The following is a 19245-nucleotide window of genomic DNA, read 5'->3' as shown; positions in this document are numbered from 1 at the left end:
CTCACAGAGGAAGACATAGACATGGCCAACAAGCACATGAGAAAATGCTCTGCATCACTTGCCATCAGGGAAATACAAATCAAAACCACCTCACACCAGTGAAAATGGGGAAAATTAACAAGGCAGGAAACCACAAATGTTGGAGAGGATGTGGAGAAAGAGGAACCCTCTTGCACTGTTGGTGGGAATGTGAACTGGTGCAGCCACTCTGGAAAACTGTGTGGAGGTTCCTCAAAGAGTTAAAAATAGATCTTCCCTACGACCCAGCAATTGCACTTCTGGGGATTTACCCCAAAGATACAGATGCAATGCAACGCCGGGACACCTGCACCCCAATATTTCTAGCAGCAATGTCCACAATAGCCAAACTGTGGAAGGAGCCTCAGTGTCCATCGAAAGATGAATGAATAAAGAAGATGTGGTCTATGTATGCAATGGAATATTACTCAGCCATCAGAAACGACAAATACCCACCATTTGCTTCGACGTGGATGGAACTGGAGGGTATTATGCTGAATGAAATAAGTCAATTGGAGAAGGACAAACATTATATGGTCTCATTCATTTGGGGAATATAAAAAATAGTGAAAGAGAATAAAGGGGAAAGGAGAAAAAATAAGTGGGAAATATCAGAAAGGGAGACAGAACATGGAAGACTCCTAACTCTGGGAAACGAACTAGGGGTGGTAGAAGGGGAGGAGGGCGGGGGGTGAGAGTGACTGGGTGGTGGGCACTGAGGTGGGCACTTGATGGAATGAGCACTGGGTATTATTCTGTATGTTGGCAAATTGAGCACCAATAAAAAATAAATTTATTATTAAAAAAGCCTAAAAGGCAAAAATAAATAAATAAATAAATAAAATGCTCTTTATCATCAGAACTTGCATTTTAAATCAAAATGGACAGAATTAGGGTAGACCTACTCATGCAATGAGCAATACACTTTTATCCATTGTTTGATACATGAAAATCAATAAGAAGAACATACAATAATTAGCTTCTAAAAAACTTAAAGATCTTATCAATAGCATCTGATTGCCTTTTTAAAAAAGACTTCAGAGAGAGAAGGAATTGGAGGATGTTATCTTTGATGCTATTTTCTATTTACAGTTGCAGAAGGCAAGACACAATAAGGTGAGGAACATCAGGGATTTAGATAATAGATCAGAAAAATCTCCAGGTCTAAGCGCAGAGAAGTCAATGATGCTTCTAAGAACTAGAATGCTAACTCTGGGAAACGAACTAGGGGTGGTAGAAGGGGAGGAGGGCGGGGTGTGGGAGTGAATGGGTGACGGCACTGGGGGTTATTCTGTATGTTAGTAAATTGAACACCAATAAAAAATAAATTAAAAAAAAATTAAAAAAAAAGAACTAGAATGGAAGGTCACTGCCTGATGGTTCAATTTTGTTTTCCATCAAACCCAGTTCCAGTGCTGTCTACTCCAGATGTGGTGGGGAATGAGAAGTAGAAGAAAGAGCACTGGATTCTCTTACTGACTATGAGTCATGGACCAATCTCCTTTGTCTGTGGACCCCATTTCTTCACCTCTGATACAAAAAAAAGCTATTAGATGTCATCAGAAATCTTTCTAATTTTCAAAGAGATATTAGCATTCCTGTGCTCATCGAGTCATTATTCACAATAGCCAAGAGATAGAAACAATCTAAATGAATTGTTTGATGATGAATGGATAAAAAAGAACGTGAGGTATATACGTATGTATGTTATGCAACACACATACATACAAATGCAATGGAATATTATTCAGCCTTTAAAAATAAGGAAATCTTGCAATATGTGACAACATGAATGAACCTTGAGGACATTACACTAGTGAAATAAGTCAGTCACAGAAAGATAAATAATGCATGATTCCATTTATATGAGATATATGATTCCACTTATATGAGACATGAGATATATCTAAAATAGTCAAACTTATAGAAGCAAAGGATAGAAAGGTGGTTGCCAGGGAAGGGGATTGCCTGGGGAGAAGGGGAAAGGGAGAGTTGCTAATCAAAAGGTATAAAATAAGTTCTAAAGATCTGCTGGACAACATTGTGCCTATAGCTAACAATTCTGTCTTGTTTACTTAAAAATCTGTTAAAAGAGTACATCTCATGTTAAGCATTCTTACCATAATAACATGAAGTTAAATATAAAACTCAGTCTATGAATTTCTGGACAAAAAGAATGACAAAGGCTAATATCATAGATTCCTTGGATGGTCTCTCACTGGAATGAATCATTGACAAGCAGGCTATAGAATAGTTCCTTGAAGAGTTGGAAAAATAATCTGTTGCTACTGTGAATTGCTTCTATTCTTGGAGACTGTGAAATGTATCCCGTGCTATTTTAACTTTCTTAAGGAAATCAGAGTACTTAAAATTCAATCTTATTATTGTGTGACACTGGGGAAAACATTGAATTGCTTTACCCATTAGTTGCTTTATCTGTTAAATGGGAATATTAGTGGTAGCTCTTCCGTGGTAGTAAGGATTAAATGAATTAGTTATTAAATGAGTTACTTCTTAGCTTTTTTATTAATCCTCCTTCATAAACACATGGATAGATATGTAGAGGAGGAATTGTCTGTGAGCGTGGTCATCTATCAAGCTAGTGTCAGAGCTTAAAAGATAATCCCCGAAGGCAGCAAGTCATCCAGATCTTTAAACCAAAAAGCATTTGTCAGTTAGCAAGCAGTGGCTTTTATAATTTGGCGTACATGCTTTGGCTGAAAATTTTGTAAAATTTGGATGCCCAGGTCCCACACCTGGAGATGCTAATGTAGGAGGTCTAGGGTAGGGCCCAAGAATCTGAATTTTATAGGTTCCTCAGGGGACTTGGATAGAAGTGGTTTCTAGGTTAACTAGAGAAATCCTCGTGGCAAGTAATGTAAGGGGTTACCACTAACTGAACTCTTGAGGGAAAATTTTCAGGCCACTTCTTCTAAGCAGAAATTGCTGGAATTGATCCTAGAGGCTGAAGATGGAGAGATTGTGAGTCATGTATAGGGGTTGGGAAGGCAATTAATGATTGAGAGATGAAGGGGAAGAGAGAAGCATTTGGAAGTATTTAAACCAGCTGTCATATTAAGGTGGAGTCAACATGAAAAAAGACGAAATCTAGAGAAAATATATCCCTAAACCTCCTTTGTTTAGAAATAAAATTATGGACCACCAAATGGGTTTTGATATTCTTTCCCTCTCTGAGACAGGCTCTAGCAAACAAAAAGCCATCTTGCTCCATGGAGTCAATCCTTTTTTATGATTCTGTCTTACTGGGACTTTATATAGACTTTCAGAGAAAGGAACCTGGTGTTATAACTGCCCTACAGGACTAGGATCCTGTCTTTTTGGTTTCAAATACCTATAATTTGGCCGAGTGTGGCACATGCCTGGAGTGGGAAGAAGAGATCTTGTTTTGTGGATAAACTGAGAATGCCATAGCAGCCCAAGCTTAGCCTGAGTCCAGAAAGGTTCCTAAACTCTGAATCCTGTTGAAATCAAAACTTAGGGCAGACTGAGAACTCCAGCCTCTCCTTAACTGGTTTTCCAGTTAGTGTTGATAGTACATATGTGATCCACTGGGGACCATCACTTAACCAGACACACAGGAAGAAGTATGTAAGGAAATGACAAATGCCTGGTTTCCAATCAGGGGACAAAACCTCCCTTCTGCCTGGCCTTGTATAACTTAAAGGACCCTTTCACTATTATTATTCCATTTAATCCCTCTAGTGTGTTAGGGCCTACATCTTTATGTCCCTTTTACTCAAGGTCATACACATAGAATGGGGTGAGACTCTCTCCTATGGCTTCTGAGTGCAAGCCCCCTGCTCTTCCCACATTTCTATCATTCAGTCTGAGATGGTATGCAGTGATGTGCTACCAGGGGTAATCTGGGAATTTGGATGGGAAGGAAGTTATTGACAAGAAAGAGATCTCTCTGGGAGTTCTGCATTCCACTCCCTCAGTGCAAGTTGCTACTAGTCTGGAGGAAGTGGCTGCTGAGCATGAGTTAAACGACACTTTTGTCTTTGCTGTGGGCACCAGCCATCAACTGATATCTGATATAGACCCTAACTTCAGAAACACTTTACTGAGTAAAATTGCAGGCTTGATGACAAGAAGATCTTGTTCTGTTCTTTTTTCACCCCTCAAAGCCAAGCACTATTAAAACTCCCCAAATCATGAGTGGATAACTAAATTTATGGGGAAAGAATTTTGACATGAGATAATAACACAGGTCTAGGGCTGTAGTTAAAAGTAAAGCTTATGTAAAAATAACATTTGCACCATGTTCTTCAGTGTACTAAGTAGCATGATATGAACAATTTCATTTGATCTGCACAACAAACCTGTCAAGTAGCCAAGGTTCTCATTTAACAAATAAGGAAATTAAATTTGATGAAGGCTAGATGTTTTGTCTAAGGTCTCAAGAAACTAGTTTAGGACTTCAGGTCTTTGACTCCACATTCTATATTTAATTTGTAATTATTTACTAAAACTTCTGGAAATACTGAATAATTTTTGTAGGGATTGACTGAATCTCTTTGTGACCTTGCTGTGAGAAGCTCTGATGATGGCCAGTACCATGTACATACCATTCTCACTTGGGACTGTCTTGTGCTTGCAAGCAGCAATTACTCAATGATTACTTTTCTGCAAAGTTTGTGATATCAAATCCATTTCTCTCTGATGGATAGATTGAAGGAGGAAGCTAAGCTATGTTTTCATGGTCATCAGTCCCAGGGAGATGGAGGAACAGCGTGTGAGAGTTCCAGCTCCATGTTCTTTGTTAAATAGTCAGAAACAACTCCCATTCCCTAAAGAGTGGAAAGAGAAATAGCAAACATTTAGTGAAAGGATCCATGTTATTCCTTCAAAATGCTCTAGATTCACTCCACAACTCTTCCTGACTCTTGATGATGAAAATATTTGGAGAGCCCAATCATTTCAAAGTTTTGGAGAACACAGACATCTTCAGAAATATCTTGGGGAACATGAAGTATGTCAGTATGGATAACAGACAGCGGAGTTCAACAGGAGACAGACTCATGACTTTTCAAGGAAACTGAACATTAATGATCTTTTCCCCTATTCATGCTATTCGAATAGAGGCTTCTTTCCATGGCCAAGGAAGGATTTTAGAAGGGGGAAGGTTGCAGCTTTTGACATCATGTACCATGGCGAAAAGCAATCCTAGAACTTGTCTGACTGGCTCTAGTGAGGAATATAAGTACACAAGACCTGAGTAAACAAAAGAGAAACCGCATATCACTTGTGAAGTCAAGTAATGTAGGGAACCTTCCTGGGCACCTACAAATCACTGCCTGTCTCTCAGAGAAATGGGTAATGTGCTCCTAGAGAAATTTCATCCATCTTATTATCACGTTGACAGCTGCAACTTAGGGAGGGATCAGAATACAAGGTATTCTGTTTAGCAGGGCACACCCAATGTGGTATAAGAAACTAAGTACCTTAAAGGGGCTGGGGACTTTTAAGCCTTTCTGGTAGGAACAAGTATTGACCTCTCTTTCATGAACGAGGGATATTTTCTTCACCTTGGGATGTCAAACTCTGGCAATTCTGATAAGGAAGCAAGGCTGCACATGCTCATGGGAAGAAATGATTTTGCCATCCTGAATCTCCTGAGTGATGGTGCAGATTTTAACCAGTATTCGGGGAAGGACTCTGTAGGCACAGCAAGGCTCCTGTGTCCTGCGGGAATCTGAGGATGGTGTATTGTAAACCAGAGCTGTGCATTCCATGGCGCTGGCCTTACTTGAAGGCTCACATTTGGTGGCACACGGGTTACAGAGAAGCCTAGAAAAAAACCAGAATTTTACCTGTGACTGAGGGAAGGTAATGTGGTGATAGAAAACAATAGCGGTGGGCAGTTTTTCATGCATCACTTGAAACAAGTACTCCCAAATGCTTATTCATTAATTTTATTCTATCATTAGTGGAAGAAAAAGAATGAGACCAGATCCATGGGAAAGCAGCAAGTTAGGTTTAGAAGCGTTAGGTTATGTAAGCTGCTATTATGGAGAATGCTACCACACACGGTGGAAGGACGTCCTGCCAGGAGTTAAAGACCAGGGTGTAGTAGCTTTGTCCTTCACCAGCTGGTGACCTAAGATAAATCAGTGAGTCCTCCTGAGCTTTAGTTCTTCACCTGCACAATAAGTATAGTGAGAACTAAACGTACATGGTCAACAGTGATAAGGGACAAGTTAAGGGGCTTATTATCTGAGGAAAGCAAGTTAATCAGATATTTTTCTTATCAGAGAGCCACAATACTACTGATGGCTTGAACCTCATCTATGGAAGAGTCCTCGAGGTTTTTTCAGGAAGCTTCAAAGTGCCTTCTGGGCGTATTTAAATGAAACTTTACAGAATTGGAGTTGGAAGCAGTTAACAGAACTCTTTTTAGAAAGCATCATCTTTCTTTGATGATTCAAGCAACTTTGGTATATTGTAGCTCCTCAAAGTGACTAGCAGGGGTGAATCTTGTGCTGGTATAATGTGGCAGTTAAAATGTGCCAGTTAAAAGAATCCTATGAACAGAGTTCACTGCTTATTTTGGAGAAGAAGGTCTCTGTAACAACTGTAACTAAGTCTGCACCTAGGGTGTTAGTTTGGACTGAGTTGCTTTCCTCTAAACAACTTGTGGTCTCTCTAGGTCAGTTCCTTATGATTTGGTTGGCTTCTTATCATTGAAAAAACACTATAATTTCTTTTTCTAAAAAATGGTGTTAAAACACACATATCTACATGCTGCTATTGGCATCAAGAACAAGTGGCTGGATAGGTGTGGGCATTTCAGCCTGAGCAGAATGTTCCTCCAAAGGGAACAGGGTCAGTCTATTGGATCTCATAAAAGTGCATCTCAGTGGGGGAGAATCTATAAGTTGCCAGGAATATTTGAATATTTGGGGAAACCATTTTTCCTCTTCTACTTAAAAAAACTCAACATATAAGGAGTTAGCCTGGTACACTGGCTTTTCAGAATGACTCAGCTAAGACCTCAAATTTGGAGTAGGTTACAACTGATCTCCAAACAGCACAGCTTGAGACTATATATCACAAGTTCCCATCACTGGCAAGAAGAGCAAAGTGCACGCCCCTTGTTGCCAGTGACAGTAGTAATAAATGTATGTGAACATATTTTCTCATAGAAGCTGTTTTTATTTTACTTACTTGACTTCTGAACTCTCCAGAAGGCTGCGGTATATGGCAATCTCACACTCCAGCCGGGACTTGACGTCCAGCAGAATCTCATATTCTTGGTTCTGTCTTTCCAGGGCACACCGTATCTCTGCCAGCTGAGCCTCTATGTTATCGACCAGACACTGGATCTGGGCCAGTAAAGCTGTGTAGCGGGCCTCTGTCTCCACCAAGATGCATTCTTGGGAATCTCTCTACCATGGAGGAGGAAAGTATGACTTACAATGATGACCTCTTGGAGCCTAGGTCATGTGTGAAATGAATCATTTTAAACAATGGTTTCTTTGTGACAGGTACTAATGAGTCTCCAAACCCTCTTATTACTTCCTAACCAAATAAATCCAAAACAAAAATTATCTACTATGCTAAAGCTCACTTCCTTTTATCCTCTTTATTTATTTTTGCCTCCCTTTAAGTATTTACTTCTCTTTATTATTCACTTGATAATATGCTACCACACTTCTATCTGTGAGACAAAAAAATATTCCAACTTATTTCACACCTGGGCTTTAAGAACCTGTTAGTATGGCATCTCATTCTATGAATATTTGTACCTTAGCGAAGAAGTTAGCAGCATTTAGCCATAAAGAATTCTCTTACTCAATCCATTCCTTTATATCTAAGACACAAGGGATCCCTGGGTGGCGCAGCGGTTTGGCGCCTGCCTGCCCAGGGCGCGATCCTGGAGACCCGGGATCGAATCCCACGTCGGGCTCCCGGTGCATGGAGCCTGCTTCTCCCTCTGCCTATGTCTCTGCCTCTCTCTCTCTCTCTCTGTGTGACTATCATAAATAAAGAAAAAAATATTAAAAAAAATAAATAAATAAACTAAGACACAAGTGTTGAAATTTTGATGGTTAGAGTTCTTTCCTGCTCCATCATTCTATAAGCCTAGGGATAATGGAATCTTTGGCTTGAATAATCTATTATTTGCATGGTTTTCCCAACATTTAGAGAGGAGAAAACTGAGGTTCAAGGGGTTAAATGAGTTGCCCATGGTCATATGACTAATTGGTGACAAAGCTAGCTTTGGGGCAGGGTCTTCCAAATACTCTTCATATCAGAGCATTTAAATAATTCCCTACTTTATAGAGACAGTACAATGAAGCAGAAGTGGTTCCAACTTTGGAACCTGAATTCTGGCTCAGATTCATTTCTTTTGTGACTTTTAACAAGTTACTTAATGCCTCAGGACCTCAGTGTCTCCATTGCTATAAAATAGGCAAGATGGAACTCACCTGGGATTTAGTGTGGGAAAATCACATTTGCTCCCTGAGCCTCATCTGTAAAATTTGCTTAATAATTATGCCACCTCCTTTATAAGATTATTTTTATAAATTTGATAGTTTGTAAAACTATTATGCATGTAATAAAAAGCTCTCTTACTGTTTCCCAAAGTGTACTCCATGGATCATTATTGCCATGAGATGCTTTTAAAGGAAGGGATCCACAGTCAAATAAGTTTGGAATGCTGAATACCATATATCTCCTTCTTGGAGATCCATAGTGTATATTAGCTTATTAAAGGCCTATAGGAAGGTACCCCATTTAACCTATGTTTATTCCAGCATTTCCCAGGCTTATTTGACCACGGGCCTTTTTTGGGCATAGACCTTTCAGCAAACAGAGGAACTTCGGAGGCACACAATTTGGGAAACATTGCAACATGCAGTTGTCAAGGGCTATTGCCATCACAGCTGTGTTAGGCATTGCATTCTGGGTACCATTTGGTGCTGGGCCTGCAGTTCAATCTCCAGAGCATTCATGGTACGTCTCAGTTCAGTGATCTCCTTCAGGCAGCACTGCTGCTGTTGAGAGCTGGTCACCACCTGCTGGTTCAGTGCCTCCATCTGAAACATGGTTAAAGACCATGAATATTATGAAAGAAAACATGACTTTGATTAAAGGTCACCTGGAAATGCAATGTCAACTTTTTGTTTTGGCCTTTTTACCCTCCCCACCTGTGTGTTGAACCACTGTTCCACTTCTCTGCGATTTGTCTCCATGATGGACTCATACTGACATCTCATTTCTTGTAGAACCCTGTTTAGGTCAACAGAAGGGGCAGCAGTCACTTCAATGTTGAGTCTGTCCCCAAGCTGGCTCTGTAAGGAGTTGATTTCCTATTGAAAGAAAAAGAATGTGAAGTCACTTATTGGACAGATGACACTCTTGTATTCTTGTTTGTCTAATAGCAATAATTTAGCTTAATCGTATCTGAAATATAGCTCACAATAAAGGAATAGATGATTTATAGGTGCCATTGAGATGCTATAAAATGACTTAAAGCTATTTCAGATATGACTCTATTCAAATACGTGAAACATTAAAAGGAATTAATTAGCAAGATCAGAGTCGTAAGGAATTTAGACCATTTCCAGGAATGGGTAATGGTGAAGCAGCAGAGAGGTGGAATTTATAGTAAGAGACCATAGTCTCTAAGACAAAAATATGGGCTTTTGCCAATATGGACTTCGAACAATAGTGGTAGAAGTCTGTGTAGGGATGCCTACAAAAAGATGGGACATTTGTGAGGACAGGAAAATTGGGTTGTTTCCTTTTGTAAAAGCTGGAGAGGGCAAAGGAGGCTTCAGATATTGTGTTTTGGTGATGGATTTGAAACACATTGAACCAGTGATGGTAGCAGTAGGTATTGTCAGGGCTGAAAAACTTTTTGGAGACACCTTTTGCCAAATTCAGCCCAAAGGAATTGTTGCTATTTTTTAGAGGCTTGTAATGACTCTCTTGGTTCTCTAACCTCTTCATGCTTGTTTTTGAGGAAGAGGAGCTCCTCCCTCAGAGACTGGACTTGTGCCTCCAGGTCAGCCTTGGCCAGGGTCAGTGCATTCAGAATCTGCTGTAGGCCTTTGGCATCAGCCTCCACCAGCTGGCGTACAGACACCTCAGCTTCATACCTTTAAAAATGAGACATAAAAAGAAGGCATTAAAATGTAAATGGTGCACTGGGTGTTATATGCAACTGATGAATTGTTGAACACTCCATCTGAAACTAACGATGTACTATATGTTGGCTAATTGAATTTAAATTAAACAAAACAAAAATATAGATGGTGTAAATCAAGCCAAGCAGAACTCCTTTCCACATTTTCTTTTATTTTCTCATTTATTATATTTCTGTTGTGGGTTTTATTCTCTTTAGATGTGAGATTATTTGATAAAAATAACCACTTAATTTTTATTCCTTAATCAGTTTGCCAGCATGAGGCCACATTGCTGGTCTTTGAGATAAGGGAATTTATGCTCTTTCTCCTGCCCTCAAAAGCAATGCAGTGGAAGTGGAAAGAGCAGTGGATTAGGAGTTAGAAAATTTGCATCCAAGTTTTAGCTGTGTCTTGTCCTAGTTGTATGTCTTCGGATATAGCTGAATCCCATTAAACCAGAGTTTTCTCACCTTAAACAAGGTAACTACAGATTGGCCCTACCTATTTTCCTGAATTACTGTGCAGGTAATCAGATGGGTTCGTATGTTAGAAACTACAAGGATTATTTACATGTGAGTGGTTATAAGCTTTATCATTTATCAAATATGAAAGTTTTTTTCTGGACTAGTGCTAATATGGTATGGAGCAGGAGGTTTAGCAGATTTAGGAATAATCTTCATGGCAGTGTGCAGAGTCAGAGGCAGGGTGAAATCTGTTGTGAATGCCAGTGCTGGGTGGGCTTACTTGGCTCTCAAGTCATCAGCAGCCAGTTTGGTGTTGTCAATTTGTGAGACCAGTCTGGAATTCTCAGCCTTGGTACACAAGATCTAGAATTAAGAAATTGTACACACAAATGAGACAAACACCAGGATATCCTTCTTTAAAAACCAAGGGCTTGTGTGTGTTGCAGTTTACAGGGAAGGGCCAGTTAGGCTTTTCATAGCTATGCTTAGGAAGCTTGGGAAGCTTTGGAAAGTCAGAGTTTTTGTTATTTTCCTAAAAAAATCAGCAAAAGCCACTCCAATAAAAACTTCTGTATGTGTATTACTGTTAAAATATAAAATCTGCATTTGATTTGCATCCTCTGGAATGTAATCGTCATGAGGGCAGGGGCTTTTTAGTTCATTAATATTTTCCCAGAGCCTAGAGTAATGTCTAGTGTGTTGTCGGTGGTGTTCAGTAAATAGTCGTTGAACAAGTAAAATGGGATAAATCTGGCATGTGCAGTAGCAACAGCACATCACTATGATTAGGAAGGAGATAGGCTTGGTGTTGGAAAAAAACCATTGAAACAATTTGGAGATGATGAAATGAGCATAAAAGGGGGAAAGAGTGGTGATGATTGAAAAATGGATAAAACCTAAACTGTTAAGGGACTTATTAGAGCAAAATGCTCTTTCTCAGATCCTTGTTTTCTTATTTTTGTTAAAGAAATGGCAGCAATAGGTGACACATTTTGACACATGTTGACACACTTCTGACATAGCAGAATGTATCCCTGGAAGACAAATAAGTATAAAACTCTGAATATTGCCTCAAGATGATAATTTCATTCAAGATATTTTCTTATTCTACAAAATATCTTTTCCAAAATAAAATGAACTAAGTATATTAAGGCTTAGCAAATGTCTATTGCTTGGAGAATATCATGACACAACCTGATATACACATTCTTAAGAATCTTACCTTCTGCTGGAGCTCCTCAATGGTAGCGTAGTAGGACATGTAGTCAGGACATACAACACAGAATTCTTTGTTACACTCCTCCAGGATTTTGCATTCCAGTTCAGCATTCTCTTTTTCCAAGGTCCGTACCTTCTCCAGGTAGTTAGCAAGGCGCTCATTCAAGATTTGCATGGTCTCTTTCTCATTACTGTTGATGCCTTCACCACACCAGCCGCAGTCATCCAGAGGTAGACAGGCATTGACGTTGTTTATTAAGCAGATGGGTGTGAAATAAAAACAAGGAGTGGGTCTGGCAGCCCACAGAACGTGGCCAGTTGGTTGGCGGCTGTTGGCTTCAAGACCACTGTGTTGGCAGTTAGCGTTAGAAGAAATGGTCTGAAAATTTGTAATCCGAGAGCAGCGTTGCTGTGGCGTTGAACAAGAAATCGTTGTACAGCCTTTAGTATCCATAGTGAGCACCCAGTTTTCGTTTCAGTCTGTGGTCCTGATGGAAAGCTCAAGCAGCTGTGACTGTGTTTGAATTCCAAGCTTCTTGGTTATTTCCTCTTTGAAGTGCTTATATAGCCTTTGCTCTAGGTGGAGTCACAGCTGGCAGGATGTTTTCCTTTCTAATGTTTATATCAAATCCCATAGGAACATCTCATTAGTCTGCTTTTTACTTGCCTGAGAAGAGTTACTTGTCTCATAAAAATGTGCATTTAAACTGTTACTAAGTTATTACCCATCACCACTACTGCTTGTCATTGGACCCAGAGCTTCACATGAAGTCTTCAAAAGGAACTGTCGTCACATTTCTAACAGCATCCATTATTAAGCAGGTGTGAGTATATTAAGTTCATTAAATCCTTGTTGACCTCTCCAACTGGCATTAAGCTTGATCAGGAATGAGTTCATCCTTCTTTTCCTTTCTTCTCTAGAAAAGGGAAACTATTAATATCTAATAATTATTGGTGAACTTAGAAACCAGTGTTTTATTTTGTTCCGCCCAACCGATTTTCCCATTTTCATTGTTCAGACATTGTATGGGTTAAAATGTTAGTTTTAAGTAAGAATCTTTTTAAATATAGTTGCTAGTTTCCTGTTTCAGTTTGCCAGGTAGGGTCTGGTTACTAACACGAAATTTCCTGGGAAAGAGGCTGGTTACCTTTTGGTTTTCTAAAGCCCACATTTTATGACATTTTTAGCACTCAGTGTTTGCTTGTGGAATTACATTAGCTAAAAATGTGTTATGGTGTTGGCTTATATTTATTGTTTAAACATGATCTATTGAAAGGCATGTGTTTACTTTCTCAGGAATACTTTCTCATCATTTTCTTAAGAAAGTTATTTGTTTCTGATCCTTTATGGAGGTTCTAGGAGAGAATAATTTCCTTGCCTTTTGCAGCTTCTAGAGGCTGTTTATGCTACTTAGCCTGTGGCCTCTTCCATCTTCAAAACCAGCAGTGGCAAATCTTTTTCACATGGCATCACTCTGACACTGAGTCTTCTGCTTCCCTTTTCCACACTAAAGGACCTTATGATTATACTGGGTTCACGCATATCATGTAGGATAACCTTCCTATTTTAAGGTTAGCTGATTAGTGTCTTATTTCACCTTTGTCAAGTAGCCTACTGTATTCAAAGGCTGTAGGATTAGGACATGAACATCTTTTGGCCCCATTATTCTGTACATCACATAATATAAGGAAAAACATAATAATTTATAATAGCACCAAAAAACATAAAATACACAGGAATAAATTTAGGAAGGTGGACTACATGAATAAAATATTAAAATACACTGAAGAACAGAAAACTAGGATAAATAGAAAGATATATCATGGTCTTGGGCTGAAATACTGTATTCATCACTATAAAAATATCAATTATCTTGACATTAATTTAACTGAGGTTCCAATAAATTTATTGAGACCCTTCGAAAATGTGATTTTTTTCAACCAGACAAGATAATTCTGAAGTTTTATGAGAAAAAAATAATCAAATTTGAATAGCCAGGAAAATTCTAAAAAATAAAAACCAGAGATATTAGTCCTTCCTACTTTAAAGCCTCAATAATTAAAATACTGTACTATTCATGCCTGAATAACCAGACAGATGAATAGAATAGAATAGAATAGAATAGAATAGAATAGAATAGAATAGAATAGAATAAGAAGTCTAGGGGTTCCTGGGTGGCTCAGCAGTTGAGCGTCTGCCCTTGGCTTAGGGCATGATTCTGGGATCCTGGGATCGAGTTCTGCATTGGGTTCCCTGCAGGGAGCCTGCTTCTCCCTCTGCCTAAATCTCTGCCTCTCTCTCTCTGTGTCTCTCATGAATAAATAAATAAAATCTTAAAAAAAAGAATAAGAAATCTAAAATAGACCTCCAAACAGATTGGGATTTATTATATGATAAGTGTGACATTTAAAATCAGTGGGGAAAAGATAGGCTATCATATATAATTTGAGGACAATTCTATTTCACTTGAGGTCGAAGGTGGGGCAGGGAATATTGGAATCATACTTCATGCCTTACAGTAGGACAAATTACAAATTGATCAAAGATTCAAATATGAAAAAAGGAAATCATAATTGTACTAATAAATATGAGAGTTCTTTTATAAATTTGAAGTCAGAAAGCCTTTATAAAAAGGACCAAAATAAAGAAACCAAACATTATATGGTCTCATTTATTTGGGGAATATAAAAAATAGTGAAAGGGAACAAAGGGGAAAGGAGAAAAATGAGTGGGAAATATCAGAAAGGGAGAAAGAACATGAGAGACTCCTAACTCTGGGAAACGAACTAGGGGTGGGGGAAGGGGAGGTGGGTGGGGGTGGGGTGACTGGGTGATGGGCACTGAGGGGGGCACTTGATGGGATGAGCACTGGGTGTTATTCTATATGTTGGCAAATTGAACACCAATAAAAAATAAATTTATAAAAAAAATAATGAAGATAGAATGTGAATAAAAAAAGAAGTTAAAAATAGAGCTACTTTATGACCCAGCAATTGCATTACTAAGTATTTACCCTAAAGATAAAGATACAAATGTAGTGATTCGAAGGGGCACCTGTACCCCAATGTTCATAGCAGCAATGACCACAATAGCCAAACTATGGAAAGATCCCAGATGTCTGCTAACACATGAAAGGCTAAAAAAGATATATATATATATATTTATATATAAATAACCAGACACTAGAAAGGATGAATACTTACCATTTACATCAACATGGATGGAACTGGAGGGTATTATGCTAAGCAAAATAAGTCAATCAGAGAGGCAATTATCATATGGTTTCACTCATATCTGGAATATAAGAAACAGCTCAGAGGATCATAGAGGGAGGGAGGGAAAACTGAATGGGGAGTCATCAGAGAGGGAGAAAAACCATGAGACACTCTTAACTATAGGAAACAAACAGGGTTGCTGGAGAGGAGGGGTGGTGGGATGGGGCAATCTGGAGATGGGCATTAAGGAAGCCACATGATGTGATAAGCACTGGGTGTTATATGCAACTGGTGAATTATTGAACACTACATCTAAAACTAATAATGACCTATGCGTTGGCTAATTGAATCTAAATTTTAAAAAATCAACTGACCACATGTACATGAGTCTATTTCTAGAATCCATATTCTTTTTTTCATATTCTTTTTCACTGATCTATTTGCCAACCCTCATGCCAGAGTTAGGAGTCTCTCATGTTCTGTCTCCCTTTCTGATATTTCCCACTCATTTTTTCTCCTTTCCCCTTTATTCCCTTTCACTATTTTTTATATTCTCCAAATGAATGAGACCATATAATGTTTGTCCTTCTCCGATTGACTTATTTCACTCAGCATAATACCCTCCAATTCCACCCATGTCGAAGCAAATGGTGGGTATTTGTCATTTCTAATGGCTGAGTAATATTCCATTGTATACATAAACCACATTTTCTTTATCCATCCATCTTTCAATGGACACCGAGGCTCCTTCCACAGTTTGGCTATTGTGGACATTGCTGCTATAAACATCGGGGTGCAGGTGTTCTGGCGTTTCATTGCATCTGTACCTTTGGGGTAAAAGTCCAGGGCCAGATGGCTTCCCTGGGGAATTCTATCAAATGTTTAAAGAAGAAACCATACCTATTCTACTAAAGCTGTTCCAAAAGATAAAAAGAGATGGAATATTTCCAAACTCATTCTAGGAGGCCAGCATCACCTTAATTCCAAAACCAGACAAAGATCCCACCAAAAAGGAGAATTATAGACCAATATCTCTGATGAACATGGATGCAAAAATTCTCAACAAGATACTAGCCAATAGGATACAACAATACATTAAGAAGATTATTCACCATGACCAAGTAGGATTTATCCCCAGGATGCAAGGCTGGTTCAACACTTGTAAAACAATCAATGTGATTCATCATATCAGCAAGAGAAAAAACAAGAACCATATGATCCTCTCAATAGATGCAGAGAAAGCATTTGACAAAATACAGCATCCATTCCTGATCAAAACTCTTCAGAGTGTAGGGATAGAGGGAACATTCCTCAACATCTTAAAAGCCATCTACAAAAAGCCCACAGCAAATCTCATTCTCAATGGGGAAGCACTGGGAGCCTTTCCCCTAAGATCAGGAACAAGACAGGGATGTCCACTCTCACCACTGCTGTTCAACATAAACTAGAAGTTCTAGCCTCAGCAATCAGAAAACAAAAAGAAATAAAAGGAATTCAAATTGGCAAAGAAGAAGTCAAATTCTCCCTCTTCACTGATGACATGATATTCTATATATTTTTAACTTCTTGAAAAACCTCCCAACTGTTTTCCATAGTGGCTGCACCAGCTTGCATTTCCATCAACAGTGTATGAGGGTTCGCCTTTCTTTGGATCCTCGCCAACATTTATTGTTTCCTGAGTTGTTAATTTTAGCTATTCTGACTGGTGTGAGGTGGTATCTCATTGTGGTTTTGATTTGTATTTCCCTGATGCCAAGTGATGTGAGCATTTTTTTTTGTCTATTGCTCATTTGTATGTCTTCTCTGGAGAAATACCTGCTCATGTCATCTTCCCATTTCTTGACTGGCTTATTTGTTTTATTGGTGTTGAGTTTGATAAGCTCTTTATAGATTTTGGATACTAGCCCTTTATCTGATACTTCATTTGCAAATATCTTCTCCCATTCTGTAGGTTGCCTTTTAGTTTAGTTGACTGTTTCCTCCACTATGCAAAAGCTTTTAATCGTGATAAGTCCCAAGTTCGCTTTTGTTTCCCTGGCTTTTGGAGATCTATCTAGTTGCTGTGGCCAAGGTCAAACAGGTTGCTGCCTGTTTTCTCCTCTAGGATTTTGGTACATTTCTATCTCATGTTTAGGTCTTTCATCCATTTTGAGAATGGTGTAAGAAAGTGGTCCAGTTTCATTCTTCTGCATGTGGCTGTCCAATTTTCTCAGCACCATTTATTGAAGAGACTGTCCTTTTTCCGTTGGATATTCTTCCCTGCTTTGTTGAAGATTAGTTGACCTCAGAGTTGAGGGTCCATTTCTGGGTTCTCTGTTCTGTTCCACTGATCTGTGCGTCTGTTTTTGTGCCAGTACCATACTGCCTTGATGATTACAGCTTTGTAATATAGCTTGAAGTCTGGCATTGTGATGCCCCCAGCTTTGGTTTTCTTTTTCAACATTCCTCTGGCTATTCAGAGTCTTTTGGTTCCACACAAATTTTAGGATTGTTTGTTCCAGCTCTGTGAAAAATGTCAATGGTATTTTGATAGGGATTGAATTGAAAGTGTAGACTGCTCTGGGTAGCATAGTCTCAAATATATAAGCTAACCTTATACCTAAAGGAGCTGGAGAAAGAACAGTGAATAGAGCCTAAAACAAGCAGGAGAAGAGAAATAATAAAGATTAGAGCATAAATCAGTAAAATAGAAACCAAAAGAACAGGAGAACAGGTCAATGATTCTAGAACTGGTTCTTTGAAAGACTTAATAAGATTGATAAACCCCTAGCCAGTCTTATCAAAAAGAAAAGAGAAAGGACAAATTGTTGAGTGCCTGCGTTCGGCTCAGGTCATGATCCCAGGGTCCTGGGATAGAGCCCTGCATCGGGTTCTTTGCTCAGCGGGGACCCTGCTTCTCCCTCTCACTCTGCCTGCAGCTCTGCCTGCTTGTGCTCTCTCTCTCATCAAATAAATAAAATATTTTTTCTTTTTAAAGAGGAACATATTATGAGCAACATTATGCCAACAAATGAGGCAATCTGGAAGAAGTGGTTGCATTCCTGGAAACTTATAAACTACCAAAACTGAAACGGAAAGAAATAGAAAATCTAAACAGACCCATAACCAGCAATGAAATTAAAGCAGTGATCAAAAATTTCCCAACAAACAAGAGTCCAGGGTCAGATGGCTTCCCAAGAGAATTGTACAAAACATTTAAATAAGATCTAATACCTGTTCTTCTGAAGCTCTTTTAAAAAATGAAAAGGGAAAGAAAACTTCCAAACTCATTCTATGAGTTATAGATAAATCAAAGTTTTAAGTGTATTTCTTTGCATAGTTTCTTAAGTATGCTCAAGGTATTACATTATATATATTATATATTACATTATATATATTATATTTTGTATATATACATAAACCTTATCATGCTTATTTGTGTTGACATCTTATCACTGCAGATGAAGTATAGAAACCTTACCTCTCTTCATGTCCCTTGACTCTCCTCTTGGAGATTTTGTTTTTCTGTCTGCCCCTGCTGGTATTTATGGGTTGTTGGTTTCTTCAGCTCCCAACATGGGATATATGAGGCCAAAAGAAAACCCAAGGAACTCACTTGCTTGCTGTTCCTTGAATATGATTCTAGTTGGTTTGGCTTCTTCCACCTTTCAGAATCTGCTTATATTTCTTTTATATGTAATTTCCCTGGTTTTCAGCCAGACTTAGGAAGAGGAATGAGGAAATGTACATCCATTTCATTTTTTTGGAGGTGGAGTTCTCCACTTTGCTTTTTAAATGTGTATGAATAATTATTCTTATACCCCAAATGTCCAATAACAGGCCAATAACCTTATGGTATTTTATGTAGCCACTAAAATAACAGTCACAGGACAATCTTATAGGTTTATTTGGATTGAAAATGCTTACATGACATAGTGAAAAAAGTAGTTTACTCAACTATGTGCATATGTAAATATGATTTCCATTATGTGGAAAAACCTATTATATGAAAGAAAGCTGGAAGCTCCCAAAATACTGATAACGGGTGTTTGGGGGTGGAATTGTAACTAATTTTTTCCCCTTTCATGTGCCAAATTGAGAAAAAAATGGAATCCTGTACTTTTATAATTACAAATAAGACATTTATTCTTAAATTTCCTCTTAGAAAGATACATACAACTGTCTTCCAAGAT

At 38.6% G+C, this 19245-nt stretch overlaps 1 protein-coding gene across 1 annotated transcript; it reads right to left on the bottom strand.

The window, feature by feature from the left end:
* Positions 1 to 208: 208 nt before the first annotated feature.
* KRT39 (keratin 39) lies at positions 209 to 12377 on the bottom strand. Its single transcript, XM_025439680.3, has 8 exons — positions 11862 to 12377; positions 10920 to 11002; positions 9992 to 10148; positions 9195 to 9356; positions 8958 to 9083; positions 7207 to 7427; positions 5568 to 5829; positions 209 to 4829 (listed from the first exon to the last, which is right to left on the bottom strand). Exons 1-7 carry the CDS (start codon positions 12309 to 12311, stop codon positions 5577 to 5579), a joined length of 1452 nt encoding a protein of 483 aa, XP_025295465.1. The 5' UTR covers positions 12312 to 12377; the 3' UTR covers positions 209 to 4829; positions 5568 to 5576.
* Between the last annotated feature and the right edge of the window lie 6868 nt (positions 12378 to 19245).

This window comes from Canis lupus, chromosome 9, assembly GCF_003254725.2.
Source record: "Canis lupus dingo isolate Sandy chromosome 9, ASM325472v2, whole genome shotgun sequence".
In the NCBI taxonomy this organism is placed as follows: domain Eukaryota; kingdom Metazoa; phylum Chordata; class Mammalia; order Carnivora; family Canidae; genus Canis; species Canis lupus.
Note: the sequence above shows the minus strand (reverse complement) of the source record. Positions and strands in the feature narration are given on the sequence as shown.

What these genes read in the sequence shown, in the direction of transcription:
- KRT39 (XM_025439680.3), bottom strand. Translation starts at nt 12,311, where the DNA reads ATGGATACTAAAGGCTGTACAACGATTTCTTGTTCAACGCCACAGCAA. An exon ending in AACAGTGGTTCAACACACAG is followed by an intron (nt 9,084 to 9,194) that starts GTGGGGAGGGTA and finishes ACCATGTTTCAG; the next exon opens with ATGGAGGCACTGAACCAGCA. An exon ending in TGCAGGCCCAGCACCAAATG is followed by an intron (nt 7,428 to 8,957) that starts GTACCCAGAATG and finishes CCTCCATGGTAG; the next exon opens with AGAGATTCCCAAGAATGCAT.